The following is a 15,936-nucleotide window of genomic DNA, read 5'->3' on the forward strand; positions in this document are numbered from 1 at the left end:
AGTAAGAATAGGACCACTCTATCTCTTTCCCATGGATATCGTAAAAGGCCACTAAGGGATAGGCTTACAAATACTTTCTGAATCTTAATTCTATCATTAAGCCAAATAGCTGAACGTGTCTTTTCAGGACTGTTGGCTCTGTCTACCCCGCAAGGGATATAGTCGTAACCGTATCATACTCCCCGCGGCACCGTTAGTGAACACACGCTTGTCAGTTAAATAATTTGTTGCGCTCTCGGTCTACATATTCATACTCAATCATCGCAATGTTTACGTGTGCAAGTTGCAACAATAAACACACGGACGGCCCCGTGTGCAGTGTTTGCAATAGGGTATATGATTTCGCGTGTGCCGGCATTACCGAAAATGGGTATAGAAGACTAGGGGATCGTAAAAATACTTGGCGCTGTCCCTCTTGCAAGGCTGGGTCTCTTTCACCGGCACCTGTATCCCCTGCTCCGTCTCAATTGGATAAGATGCAGGAACAGTTAAACCGGATTGTTTTTGATCTCGGGTCATTGAAGACATTAGTGGAGGACGTTAAAACCATCAAGTCGGAGATGACAGAACTTAAAAATTCTATTGAATGGGCTCATAAATCTATTGGTGACTTCACCGCAGCTTTTTCGGCCATAGAGATCCGTGTCTCAGGTGTTGAGAAGATGGTTAATGAGATCCCGACTTTACAGACTGATATCAATAGGCTTAAACAGGAGTTAGAGGAGAGGGACCAGTTGGCAAGGGCCAATAACGTGGAAATTCGTGGCATCCCTTTGAAGAAAAATGAAAACTTATTTGATATAGCACAGAAGGTTGGTGAGTTGAGCAATTTCCACTTTAAGAAGGAGGACATAAGCTATATTGCTCGGATTCCCACACGTGTCCCCAATGCTGAAAAGCCAATTATCATCGCCTTTAATAATAGGTATATAAAGGAAGATCTGGTGGCATCAGCGCGGAAGAGTGATAGGCTCAAAATCAACAACTTGGGCTTTTCTACTATGGGACAGTTCTACGTGAATGATCACCTCACCCAGAAAAACAAAATCCTATTAAGCAGAGCGAGGGCAATGGCCCGGGAGAAGGATTTCCGCTATATTTGGGTGAAACATTCAAAAATCATGGCCCGGAAGTCAGACACGTCGCCTATATTTTTTATAAGAAGCGAAGGGGACCTTTCAAAAATAGTTTAACTTACTTTAATAATTCATTACTTTTACCACTATATTACATTTATACCATTTTATGCCTTAAGAAAGGAAAGAGACCTATTGTTATTAGTTTGAGTTATTTATGTGTGCAAGTTTTTTCACTATTTAATTTACTTTTTTATGTAATACGTCATATATATTATGTTGTGTTATATTTAAATTACGTTGTTAAAGTTCTACCTAATTTGAGAGTCATTGGCACATTCCGAACCTTTTGTTTACTTTATCGCTTTGAATCATACGTCGGTAGTCGCGGCGTAGCCAGCTTGTCGCCACGCCTTTGTATACTTTATATGCATTCTCGAGATACGCAGTTCTCCCGCATTAGCAACCGCTTAAGCGATGATTTAAAGGCGAGTCTCGCACGCACTTTACTCAACTTAAATTTTTTATTTGCCTATCTCTCGCGCTATTCGAAAGTTAACATTATTTTATGTTACCCTGCATTCTTATTTTTTACTTGCTACTAAACCTTGCCGTAGTTACAACAATAACATTATTAGCTTTGTTTATTTCATACACATATTTCCACTTACATTTTTTATTGCTATTTTATTGAACGTAGTCGCCAGATGCTATTACCCTTTGGAAAAGTATTCTTTAAATATTGTGCAGGATGAATTGGTATTAATTTTTGTATTGCATTGTGGCTTGGAATTGTTTGGCATTTTTTATCCTAATATTTTACAATATTGGACTGTTAATATTAATATTAGTATAAAGGTTCACAGTAGTCTTATTAGTGTGTGGGATATAATATGGATTCACGGAATATAGTAGCATCTTATCAAAATACTCGAGGGCTACGTACTAAAACGCATATATTTAAACGCAACCTCCTTTTATCAAATTATGATATTATCTCGTTGACTGAGACATGGCTACTTGATGGCTTGAGCGATAGTGAGCTATTCGACGACCGTTATGTAGTATTCAGGCGGGATAGAAATTATGCATTGACAAATGAGCTTTATGGAGGAGGTGTCCTGCTAGCAGTACATCGGGGTCTATCAGCTGTCGAGCGGCCGGAATGGCGTTCGTCGGCTGAGGATTTATGGATAACGATAACACTCAACAATAAAGACAATAACATTTTTAACAAAAATGATGTTAAACTACACGTTTGCACAATATACTTGTGTAAAGAAAACTTGGGAAATTCTTTCAACATACAACTTGCAAATTTTTCTGAAAAATTGTCGTATATTTTTAGTTTGTGTCCGAATGACTTATTTTTGATAATGGGGGATTTCAATTTGAGTAATATCGAATGGCAGGGTGACATTAAATTTTATCAACCTAGCGGAATACATGGTGATTCACAATTGTTATTTTTTGATACGTTAACTGAATGTAATCTCAATCAATTTAATTCTCACAGGAATGCTACACATAATCGAATTTTGGACTACATATTATCTAATCATGACCTACATGTATCACACTCTCAACATTCGTTAGTACCTGAAGACCCGCACCACAAGTCCTTGGAAGTTACTTTAAATTCCATTCGTGTTAAGGGTCTTAAGTCTAATACTAGGCAGAAATATCTATATCATAAAGCTAACTTCGCAGCTATTAGTTCTTCTTTAAATGACATTGACTGGGACGCCTCTTTATATAATAATACTTTAGATGAAGCTACCAATACATTTTATAATCATTTATACAGTCTTAGAGATAAATATATCCCCCAGAAAACGTTTACTCCAGGCCAATATCCGCCATGGTACTCTTCACCCTTAAAGAAGCTGTTACAGGAAAAATTTAAATTTTTTAAAAAGTTCAAGACATATGGTAATGTCGCTGATCGTGAAACGTTTAATCTTCTACGAAAAAGGGCCAAATTAATGGAACAAGAATGTTATAATAAATTTATCGCTCAATCAGAAAATAATATTATTAATCAGCCTAATTTATTCTGGTCATTTGTTAAATCAAATAGGTCTGGTCTTCATTCCTTACCTTCTTCTTTGCAGTATGAAAGTCAGTCAGTTCATAATGGAAAAGATATTTGTAACTTATTTGCTACTTACTTTCAGTCCAATTTCCTTGATAAAACCGGACCGAATGCTCATGCTATGCATACTGCCTCGGATGAGCCAAGTTCCTCGACTATTAGCGACGTTAAAACAAACTATGATCTTGTTCTGAAACTTTTAAAAGATCTCGATAAATTTAAGGGTGCTGGACCTGACGGGATTGACGCAAGGCTTATAATTGGATGTGCGGATGGTCTAGTTTGCCCGTTGTGCATTCTCTTCCAGCGATCAATTAATGAAGGTGTTGTCCCGGAAATTTGGAAAAGTGCATTTATCACACCTGTGCACAAGAGTGGTAATAAAAATGATATAAAGAATTATAGACCGATATCCAAATTATGCATATTTGTTAAAGTTCTTGAAAAATTGGTTCATGCGGATGTTTATCATGCACTTTCCAACACATTCATGGAAGAGCAACATGGTTTTTTAAAGAAGCGATCAACTACTACTAATCTTTTGACTTTTACTGACTTTGTTACACACAATATGGACGCCGGAGGTCAAGTAGATGCTGTATTTACTGACTATAGTAAGGCATTTGACCGCATTGACCATGACATTCTATTACAAAAACTTTACCTTGCAGGAATTCATGGCAATCTTTATCGTTGGTTCGTATCCTACATAGAAAATCGGTCACAGGCCGTTGCGATTAATGGTTTTTCCTCGGAATGGCGACATGTACCATCAGGTGTACCCCAGGGTTCTCTTTTGGGACCTTTACTCTTTAACATTTTTATTAATGATGTTGGCTCATGTTTTGTTCACTCAAAATTTTTATTGTACGCAGACGATATGAAGATATTTAAAAGTATTAATGATGTTTCGGATTGTCAACTGCTTCAAGAGGACCTTAACAGATTTGATAAGTACTGTCGCATTAATAAACTTGATCTTAATGTTGATAAGTGCTTAACCATATCGTTCACGAGAAAATTTAATCCAGTTTTAAATGTTTATACTTTAAAAAATCAAAATTTGAATCAAGTAAAGGAGGTTAAAGACCTAGGAGTCATGCATGATTCTGAAATGTCTTACGAGAGACATATTAATTATATTGTTAAAAAGGCTCTTAAATTTCTAGGTTTTGTTAAAAGATCTTGTTCGCAGTTTAATAACATAAAAATTTATAAAATTCTTTACTGTGCGTTTGTGCGTAGCTCGTTAGAGTATTGTTCTCAGATCTGGAACCCTCTATATAACGTTTATATAGACAGACTTGAATCAGTCCAGTGTAAATTCTTGAAGTTCTTACAGTTTAAAGCAAAATGTTATGATCCAACCTATGATGCAATATGTAAAAGACATCATATCTTACCTCTTCAAATAAGAAGAAAAATTGCAGATGTATCATTTCTTGTAAAAATAGCTCAGAGTTCTGTAGATACTCCAAATTTACTTAGTAAAATCAATTTAAAAGTACCCAGTCGTACAGTGCGAATTCCATCGTTTCTTAGCGTACCTTTCAGTTCTAGTAACTATAGACAAAATAGCTACTTTATAAGATCAGCAAAAGAGCTGAATAAACTAGCTGTAGGCTCCGAGCTGGATCTGTTCAACTCCAGCCCGAGACAGTTTGTAAATGGGATGTCCAAGGCTTGGTTTAGTCCGGTGGCTTAATGACTCTCAAATGGTTGAAATCTATTTGTCGAATCTATTTTTTTTTTTTCTGGTTCCTTTTGTCCTAGTAATTACGTATGTAGTATGGTTTTGCTGACAGGCTGTTTAGATTTTTACATGTGAAAATATGTAAATGGTCAATAGTCTCTCATATAGTTATTAAATCATTATTTAAGACTGTATATTTTCTGAATAAAATAAAAAAAATAAATAAAATAAAATAAAATATGTATGTATGTATGTAGTCATTATGAAACAACGATCAAATCCTGTCAATCCGCATTCATATCGACAGTGGCTCCAACAATAATAGTTCCGTATCCCATTTGAATATTAGAACATCCATCCACTGAAGATTTGAGAGGGTGGCCCACCCCCTTAGGGGGGGGGGGGCAGTTATTAGCGGCTGTGTCGTATACGAATTGTTCTAAGAAGTTGAAGGGTTGTTTTGGCGTATTCTTACCGTCGTAATGATAATTGGGCTTTTAAAGTATTATGCGTAAAGTTTCACGTAATTATCGGATAAGTAGTTTGAGAATTGGTATGTTCTTGATGGTGAATATATGGTTATACAGCGGACAAAGAATTTGCAATTTTAGATTTTATAACTTATTTATATACAAACCTACATTAATACAAGTGATCACGTCTATATCCCTTGCGGGGTAGACAGACCCAGCGATCTTGATAAGTGTGATAGGACAAGTTCAGTTGGTTGGCTTAATTATAGAATTGAGATTCAAATAGTAGCTAGCCTTAAAGTCGTCTTTTACGACATCAATGGAAACGGAAACTCACGCACTTGTTAAAAAAACACTTAGGTACCTATATAGTTTTTTTTTATATAATTATTTCTGAATTAATTTTCTTTTATTTTCAAATGTCCTGGTCCAATAAAGACAATAGATGATAATAGAATATATATAAAGGTTTTTATCCCTAACGGGGTAGACAGAGTCACCAGACTCGAAAAGACTGTTTATTAGCGTTTCCCTTGACTGACTTTTACGTTCTGCACGGGCTTGTCTTTTTTATTAACTTTTTAATTAATATTCCAGTACCTACTTATCCTATTAAGAAATAATAGTTTTTGCTAATCACTAATTCATAACACAATACTCAGGCCACTAGCCTATGCCATAATCTCTACAAGGAACAAAGATTTAGAATCAAAATAAAAGAGACGAAACTGTGGATTCTTACCCCTTTTCATCCCCTAAGTGCGTCGTATCTAGACGATATTGTAAACATATATCAACCGATAGCAGCATTTATGACATATTCACAATCATTTGTATTCATATACGATATTTCACGCAATAAGGTTTCAATTCTAGAATGTTCTAATATGGGGGGAGTGGGTCGTTAAATTTTATAGTCATACTAGCTGTTATGCCCGACTCTGCCTGCGAGTGTGCCGTGTGGTTCCCGGCACCAATACAAAAAAAGAATAGGACCACTCCGTCTCATTCCCATGGATGTCGTAAAATGCGACTAAGGGATAGGCTTATAAACTTGAGATTCTTCTTTTAGGCGATGGGCTAACAACCTGTCACTATTTGGATCTCGATTCTATCATTAAGCCAAATAGCTGAACGTGGCCAATCAGTCTTTTCAAGACTGTTGGATCTGTCTAACCCGCATGGAATATAGACGTGACTATATCTCTTTCTCAGATCTCTGCGTGTTTCCTGTTGCACCCTCCACAGAAATGTTTCAGGACCCAGGGCCACGTTCAGCTATTTGGCTGAATGATAGAATTGAGATTCAAATAGTGACAGGTTGTTAGCCCATCGCCAAAAAAAAAAGAATCCCAATTGGTAAGCCCATCCCTTAGTCGCCTTTTACGACATCCATGGGAAATAGATGGAGTGGTCCTATTCTTTTTTTTGTATTGGTGCCGGGAACCACACGGCATAATTTACTATTAGGTAAGTTTGAATAAATGAATGAAAAACTGCATACTCGTACATTCATTCGATCGCTACACAGCCTTGCCGCCAGCGGCCATTTCTAAAAACAGTGACGTATAGCAATCTTTCAGGGGAGCACAAAGCTTTGAGGCTGCCATATCAAACGGACAGCGTGACGCGACTGAGCCATCGGGAGTGTTGCAATATCCTTTTCCTGTACTCTACTGGCGATAGAGTTGAGAATGTTATAGAGGCGGCATAAAAAAAAATGCGGTAAAGCGGAGCCCAGGCATCGTAGCTTGGTGGTGGAGGGTTATAATAATAATGATAAAGGTAGATAACTTAAGACAAAAATAACCATCATCATGCCGAACAAACATAATGTTCTTATTACTAATTAACCCACTCCTCAATGTGCGACGGTGGTCGAAATGTTAAAGAAATTCAAGATGCACTTAAAAAAAATATTAGATTTCAATTAAATCAATTCATCATAACAATGTAATCTCTCGTCCACATTTTTATTCCAATTCTAAGTTTGGATAATTGTGAAGTTGATGTTATTGAAGAAAATGTTCCAGTGCAGTTTGTTGCCGCTTCTTCTGCACTGACGCTTTAAAAGCGGCAATAAACTTAGTTTTAAGTAATATATTTGACGTCAACTAATTTAGTGAAACCAAAAGGTATGACAATTATTAAATTATGGTTGAAATATACCATAATAATGAATAATAACTTTAAATTTGAATACATACATTAAGTTTTGTCTATATCCCTTACGGGCTAGACAGAGCAACAAGTATGGCACAACGATTTACCGATTAACGACAAGACAAACAAACACATAGGCAAAATAATTAAAAAATTCCTGCCATGTCTATCCGTTTCTAGCTCTGCAACGGGAACATTCAGCGCGGCAGGCGTCTTCTCACTTCGGGAAATATATTTTATACCCGACATTTTATATTGACAATGCATTCGGCAGTTTATGAACCCCTTTATTACTTTTTACGACGTTCCTCATATTTCCCTAGTCGTGGAGTTATTTAAATTCGCCGATTTATATTATAATCGATGTGTTGATGACGTGTGGTTTAAACCGCCTCCAATAAGGTGGTTAGAATAGAATAGATTTATATTCAAAATTGGATACAACATTCATCACGTCTATATCCCTTGTGGGTAAGACAGAACCAACAGGCTTGAAAAGACTGAATGGCTACGTTCAGCTATTTGGCTTAAAGAAAGAATTGAGATTCAAACAGTGATAGGCTGCTAGCCCATCGCCTAAAATAGAATCCCAAGTTTGTAAGCCTATCTCTTAGTCGCCTTTTACGACATCAATGGGAAATAGTTGGAGTGGTCCTCTTCTTTTTTGTATTGGTGCCGAGAACCACACGGTATTACCGGGAACCACACGGCACATTGGATACAAGGTATCACTTATTGACTACACATCACTTAAATCATAAATCACTTAATACATAAAACTACTACCGCTTCCGAAGCGCATGTGTAGAAGAAGCGGCGGAACAAACTGCACTGCGGTATTTTCACCGGACGTCAATTTACGAATATATGTAGATCTCTTAAATCTAAATCACGGACATTGTTTACATTAAAAAAACATGAATGGTTCTCAGTTTGATCTGTTCGTATGTATGTTTGTCCGCGGTGATCTAGCGTTTCGTTGAAGTATGTAAGTACATATTGAATCAATCATCTGACATGTCAGGTTAGGAATAATCCAAAACGACGAGTTTGAACAAAGGGAATGATGGAAAACTGTGTTAGTATACAGGTGTCTATGTCGTGTGGTTTACGAGACTTTAGAATAGGACTACTGCTTTTTCTACTAATTTCATCACGGCTTTAACATAACCAAATATCGTGCATCTAAACTAATAATTTAATAAAGCGTCGAATATACCATTTATCGAGGAAGGCTTTAGGCTATATAACATCACGCTGCAACTATTAGAAGCGAAGAAATAATGGAAAAAGTAAAAAAAACCGGGGAAAATTATTCATCCTTGAGGGCTTCAATGATGCCCATAACAACTTTTCTACGCGGACGAAGTCGCGGGCACAGCTAGTGCATTATAAAATACCGTTTCGCAAGAAAGCATAAAAACTGGGGCATTCATTTTTTATGACAATTCAAATTACCGCCTAACCTTACATGAAACAATGAATTAAATAAAGGCGCGGTCACATTATTCTTATTAAAGTTATAGATTTTAAAGCGTACCCGTACATCTATCTCAATTTGGTCCAAAGGTTCGACTGGCAGAGAATGCCTTGTGGCATTAAGTCCATCACCACCATATAAAATTTATTTCAAGTATAGACATAAGTCAGTCACTTTTAGATTATATGCATGGAGGGATGAGTGAAAGCAGGTTGACTAAGCAGATATACAAGGAGAGTGTGGAGAGAAAGGTCGGTGTGGGAACACCTAGACGAACGTATCTTGATCAAATTAAGGACGTCCTGGTAAAGGGTCAGGTCAAGAGTACCCGAAACCTGAGGTATGCAGAGATCGTGGCAAGTGGAAAGATGTAGTCTCTGCCTACCCCTCCAGGAAAGAGGCGTGATTTTATGTATGTATGTATGTATGGATATTATAGTCTTTAGATAGACGCCATTATGTGTGAGTGTAAAATTTAATACAAACCTAGTTTTCTTGGTCCTAATGTGAAATAAAACATTAAAAAAATTGTGATGTTCTTAGGTCTCAACTTTACAATAATAGTTTGTCATACCATACTAGCGTCAAACTTGTCCAAATCAAGATGTCGACATAAATGTGTTCAGTAATAGCCATTTGTTTATCCACATTGTAAAAAATGTACAAAACATATATTTTATTTCAATGATGGTTCCGTGTGCCGTGTGGTTCCCGACACCAATACAAAAAAGAATGGGACCACTTCATCTCTTTCCCATGGATGTCGTAAAAGGCGACTAAGGGATAGGCTTACAAACTTGGGATTCTTTTTTAGACGATGGGCTAGCAATCTGTCACTATTTGAATCACAATTCTAACATTAAGCCAAATAGCGGAGCGTGGCCTTCCAGTCTTTTCAAGACTGTTGGCTCTGTCTACCCCGCAAGGGATATAGACGTGACCATTCATCAATCCCCTCATACAAGTTCTTCAAAGCAACTGACAAATTTGAGGTTTCCTCATCAGAAAAACGAACCCCAGACATTACCGGTTCCTGCATCATTCATCTGCCATAATTCTCAACGACTGCTTTCTATAGAAGTGAAACGTTAAAGATAATGTTATGTTTTATGTAATTGTCATTGTTCTTGAGATATTGATCTTGGAGCGTCAGTGGCTCAATGGTTAAATATCCGAATATTAAACAGCAAATCCAAACTTAGAATTAGAAAAGAAATTTGTCAGTAATATGCCGTGTGGTTCCCGGTACCAATATAAAATAGAATAGGGATCACTCCATCTCATTTACCGTGGATGTCGTAAGAGGCGACTTAGGGATAGGCTTTAAAACTTGGGATTCTTATTTAAGGCGATGGGCTAGCAACTTGTCACTATTTGAATATCAATTCTTTCACTAAGCCAAACAGCTGAGCATAACCTATCAGTCTTTTCAAGACTGGTGGCTCTGTCTACCCCACTAGGGATATAGACGTGATCATATGTATGTATGTATATGTATTAAATGATATTGATTGATTGGAACTAATACTAAATCACTTGTCCGATCCTCTGTCAACCCCGTTAAACACAAGGTCGTAAAGTGACATTGTAATTGTCCCGTTAAAATGTCGGACGACGATAACCGATACGGTCCCGGGACGGGCCGGGCCGGCACCTGAAAAACGGTAATACTGTATAGGGTTGGCTCGTGATTGGAAATTGATATATAATTTTATGTGAATCGCAATAATATTTTGTGTATTCATTTAAATTTTCTATATTAAACATTTCTATTCTAAGTTTTGATAATTGTGAAGTCGACGTTATTAATGAAAATGCTGCAGTGTAGTTTGTCACCAATTCTTCTGCACTGACGCTTCGGAAGCGGCAGTAATGTTAGTTTTAAGTAACTTATCTTACGTCAACCAATGTTGTGAAACCAAAAGGTATGACCATTTATTAAGTGATATTGAAATGTCCCATAAAAAAGAATTGATGTACTTTTGTTACTCTTACAGGCCGCCCGCAACTTCGTCCGCGAAAGACAACACTCTATCATAACGTATATTATTTAAAAACTTTTTTAAATCATTACCAAAAAAAAAATTATCAAAACCGATCGTAGGCGCAGCCCTATTCCTGAAACCAATACACCTGTTGCATCGAACATTCGATATCCTTCAATGGGATGCTAGACAAGGAGGTCACTATCTAACAAATGGTGAGTGTGAAAGAGACGGAACAAGTGTGAGGACCCCACTTGAGCCAACGTTTGAACGGTTTCAGCGGATCCATAAATATAGATTGAAAGTTTGTCATGAAAGCGGCTCTACTACATGTTGAGAACAAAAATATATATATATATATATATTTAATTGTTGATTGAGAGAATAGAAAGGTTGTTTTAGGATAAAGTTAAACTTTTCGGAAGTATTAGTATAGGGTTAAATTTATTTTTGCATCTTAATAATTGCACCTTCTGTTTTTATACTTCGGCGCCCGGGGTCAACTATGTGTGAATATGTTTTTCGTTGATAGACTCTGTATAAAAAAAAAACAAAAAAATAGTTAGTTGATTGATAAATAGGCCTTTAAAATGTTTTTTTGAGAATGACAATTCTCATCCCTTTACAATTCTTACACTTAGAAATTGATTTAGGCATAGGATATATGAAATGGTTTGGGGGCAAAATAAAAAAAATCGCAATAAAATTGTATCTTCAAATTTTCACAGATAAGAACAACAACAGTATAAAAGCTGGTGCTTAGGGCTCAATAAACAAAAGGTGGAAATTGTTAAAAAAAAAAGAAAAAAAAAAGTATAAATTAACAAATTTTTCATCGAACAATTAGTTAACAGGTCCTAGTAGTAATTAAAAATTAACATAACACCACCATTATTTCAAACATGCTTAAAAAAAAATTTAAATGGAGCATACATCACGACGGATGCGACCAAAAGCGATGAATTCAAGGTAAACGATTTTTTAACAGTAACCTATCAATAGCCGGAGTTTTCACAGCTCCCGTTTCTCTCACGGGTTCAGCGTGCGGGATTGCGGGATTTGCATGTTGAAATATTCGATGTTAATTGAATGGATTTTTAACGGGAATTGGAGAGTTTTCGATGCGTTTCAACTTTCAATGGATTTATTAAATAAGACTGATGTTTCACACTTTTGTTTAGCTGCGCCCGCGACTCCGTCCGCGTGGAATAATAATTTTGGGCATCATTGAAGCCCTTAAGGTGGAATAATTTTCCCCGTTTTTTTCACATTTTCCATTATTTCTTCGCTCCTAATAGTTGCAGTGTGATATTAAATAGCCTAAAGCCTTCCTAGATAAATGATAAAAAATTTTTTTCAATTCGAACCAGTAGTTCTTAAGATTAGCGCGCTCAAACAAACACACAAACAAACAAACGCTTCAGCTTTATAAAATTAGTAAAGCATACATACATACATATCATCACGTCTATATCCCTTGCAGGGTAGACAGAGCCAACAGTCTTGAAAAGACTGAAAGGCCACGTTCAGCTATTTGGCTTAATGATTGAATTGAGATTCAAATAGTTACAGGTTGCTAGCCCATCGCCTAAAAGAAGAATCCCAAGTTTATAAGCCAATCCCATAGTCGCCTTTTACGACATCCATGGAAAACAGATGGAGTAGTCCTATTCTTTTTTCTATTGGTGCCGGGAGCCACACGTCACAATGTAACAGTATGATAAATTAGTAAAGATTAATGATTTTTACACGAATCGACTCCTGTCTGAGTGACCTCCGCAACCTTTGCAGAGTAACCTTACTGCCTGAATGTGCAGGCTTCCTCACGATGTTTTCTCTCACCGTAAGAGCATCGGTTAGTATACAAACTAATACTTAACCTTGACAATAGTCGTTGCCGTGTGGTTCCCGGCACCAATACAAAAAAGAATAGGACCACTCCATTTCTTTCCCATGGATGTCGTAAAAGGCGACTAAGGGATAGGATTACAAACTTGGGATTCTTTTTTAGGCGATGGGCTAGCAACCTGTCACTATTTGAATCTCAATTCTATCATTAAGCCAAATAGCTGAACGTGCTCATTTAGTCTTTTCAAGACTGTTGGCTCTGTCTACCCCGCAAGGGACATAGACGTGACCGTATGTATATATGTATGTACAATAGTCATTGGTACATGGCCGAGGTGGGATTCGAACCTGTGCCTATCTGCGCATCACGCATTTCAACCGGCCACTTTACCGACTCGACCACCGACGCTAATAATCGTTAATGACAAATAAACAATCATAACGACCGAAACATACATATACAATATATAATACCTATACAAGAAATACGACCATAAAGTGGAAGTAAATGAATTATTGCTAATGTTCTTCTGGACCGCGTCCAAAATATCGAGAAGGGACGAGTTTGCTTTGTCTAGGAAAGATATATAAAGATATATATATGTTTATATAAATGTTAATAGTGCCGTATGGTTTTCGGCTTTTTAAGAATAAAAACCACTCCATGTCTTTCCTATTGATGTCGTAAAAGGCGACTAAGGGATAGGCTATTTACGGACGCCGTGTCTCTCGTATATAATATATTTATATACTTTAGATTCCACTTGTAGGCGATAGGCTGGCAACCTGTCACTATCTTAATCTCAATTTCATCATGAAGCCATACAGCTGAACGTGGCCTTTCAGCCTTTTAAAGACTGTTGGCTCAGTCTACCCCGTAAGGGATGAAGACGTCCAAATATACGAAAATAATCTCAAGTTTATAAGCCTTGCTCTTAGTTGCCCTTTACGACATCCATATGAAAGAGATGGAGTGGTCCTATTCTTTTTTCTATTGGTGCCGGGAACCACACGGCACGGAATCCTATAAAAATAAATTCGTTATGAAACAACAAAGAAATTATGGAATTAACAATAAAAATATCGACAGCACTATCGAGGCCACTCCGAGATCAAACGATCGCTTGCATATGCATGCAACTTGAATATGCATGCATGAGACGGAAATGGGACGCTGCGGGAATTTAACGCCGCTCGGGGAAAAGGTCGCAAGTGAAAATTATTTCCGAGCAAAGACATTTTTACTGGAATAGCTCAGCAAGGAACGCGTTTATGTATGTGTATATGAAGCTGGTAATGTGTGTATTTTCTTAATCGTCCAAATATACAAAATAAGATACTGTGGCGTCATATATACGCCACTAGTCACAAAAATAAAAAATCACGCAACACTATCAGTCAAAAAGCAGCGAAAAAACAGAATCACGCGACATGTTCTATTTATGGACACCCAATATTTAACAGTGCATTAATCGTGCACCCAGCCTAAAATTTTCAAATGGTAGCTTTAAACCGAAAAAATTATGAGCAATAAACCTTACTCACCTCCTTAGTGATTTCACTAATAAAACTGGCTTTCCGTTAAAAACTTCTGCCGGTCGATATTTAAAGCTCCACCATTTTTTATCAAAATAACCGAATGTAGAAAGTGACACTTGCAATGAGAGCTGGATAAACCTTGTGTATAACCTATGCTTCGTTTACGTTCAAATACACAACATTAGTATATCCATTTTTTTATTTTACTTTTTATGTGTCGAACATTGGTGGTCTGTCGGACATTGGGTACTTTACGCTATATATGTAATATTTTTGTTTTCACATATCAATATTCGAAATAACGTTTTCATTTGCGGTCTTATACAAATCTAGCGCAATAATAAACGAAGAATTTTAATGATCTAATGACAACAAGTCGATATTTGTGTTCTCGTTACAAATCTTACGAATGCACCCTTTGTTTTTAACAACACTAGTTTTTCCATTTGACTTTGTCCTGTTTCCATCTTTATTCATGTTAGAATAGCACTCTCGATGATTTACAAAATATATACATACATATGGTCACGTCTATATCCCTTGCGGGGTAGACAGAGACAACAGTCTTGATAAGACTGAATGGCCACGTTCAGCTATTTGGCTTAATGATAGAATTGAGATTCAAATAGTGACGTGTTGTTAGCACATCGCCTAAAAAAGAATCCCAAGTCTGTAAGCCTATCCTTTAGTCGTCTTTTACGACATCCATGGCACACGGCACGTTTTTAAAATTAATTCACTAATCAATGTAACACTGGTTAAAAGTATCTACCAAATTGATTAAAAAATATGTGTATAAAAATTTTAGCCCCGTTCAAATAACCGATATTTGTTACGGCTTTTAATTTCGAACTTTGTTAATCTAAGTATAAAGAGTGTACCACAAAGAGAGTGGATCAAAACGATGAAAAATTATTGAAAGGGGGTTTGAATTGTGGCCGGGGTGGGTGGGGGCATCGACTCTTTCATAAAAACCAACTTAATTTTACCATTAAACCGATCAAACCTAACTTTTATCCCGTTCAGTTAGGGTTAATTATTGTACAGCTAAATTTTTTTTGTTTGCAACACATATTTTTGTGAAATTCCCAAAGGGGGGAGTGTAATAATCGTGATTTTTTAATCAAATCTCATCCGTACAAGGGAAGAGGCGGCTGTATTTTTTCATTATTTAATTTTCAGTGGTATTTTTTTTTCACTCCTTTAAGGGACAGAGCTTTGAAGGCTTTTTTTGGATGTTTAAACAAGAACGATTTGTTATACCGTAGCTTTTTATTTAATTTCGCCTAATAAATATTGTACGTTATAAAATATTCTGTTTTTATCTGATGAATGATTTGAGTACCCTTTTTCTGATGTAATTATAACATTATCAATAGTAAACTTAGACTCTTTTACAATAGAATAGATTTATTTTCAAAATTGGATACAAGGTATCACTTATTGACGTCACATCACTTAAATCTAATTGCAACTACTACCGCTTACAAAGCGCACGAGTAGAAGAAGCGGCGGAACGAACTACACTGCAGCATTTTCACCGGACGTCAATTTACAAATATGGATCTCTTAAATCTAAATCGT

General features: G+C 36.6%; 1 protein-coding gene across 1 annotated transcript; it reads left to right on the forward strand.

Annotated features, from left to right (window-relative positions):
* Nucleotides 1-476: 476 nt before the first annotated feature.
* On the forward strand, nucleotides 477-1,452 carry LOC132903216 (uncharacterized). Its single transcript, XM_060950870.1, has one exon. The coding sequence runs from the start codon at nucleotides 477-479 to the stop codon at nucleotides 1,191-1,193; it is 717 nt and encodes a 238-aa protein (XP_060806853.1). The 3' UTR covers nucleotides 1,194-1,452.
* Nucleotides 1,453-15,936: the final 14,484 nt, after the last annotated feature.

The sequence above is a fragment of the Amyelois transitella genome, chromosome 22, assembly GCF_032362555.1.
Source record: "Amyelois transitella isolate CPQ chromosome 22, ilAmyTran1.1, whole genome shotgun sequence".
NCBI lineage: Eukaryota > Metazoa > Arthropoda > Insecta > Lepidoptera > Pyralidae > Amyelois > Amyelois transitella.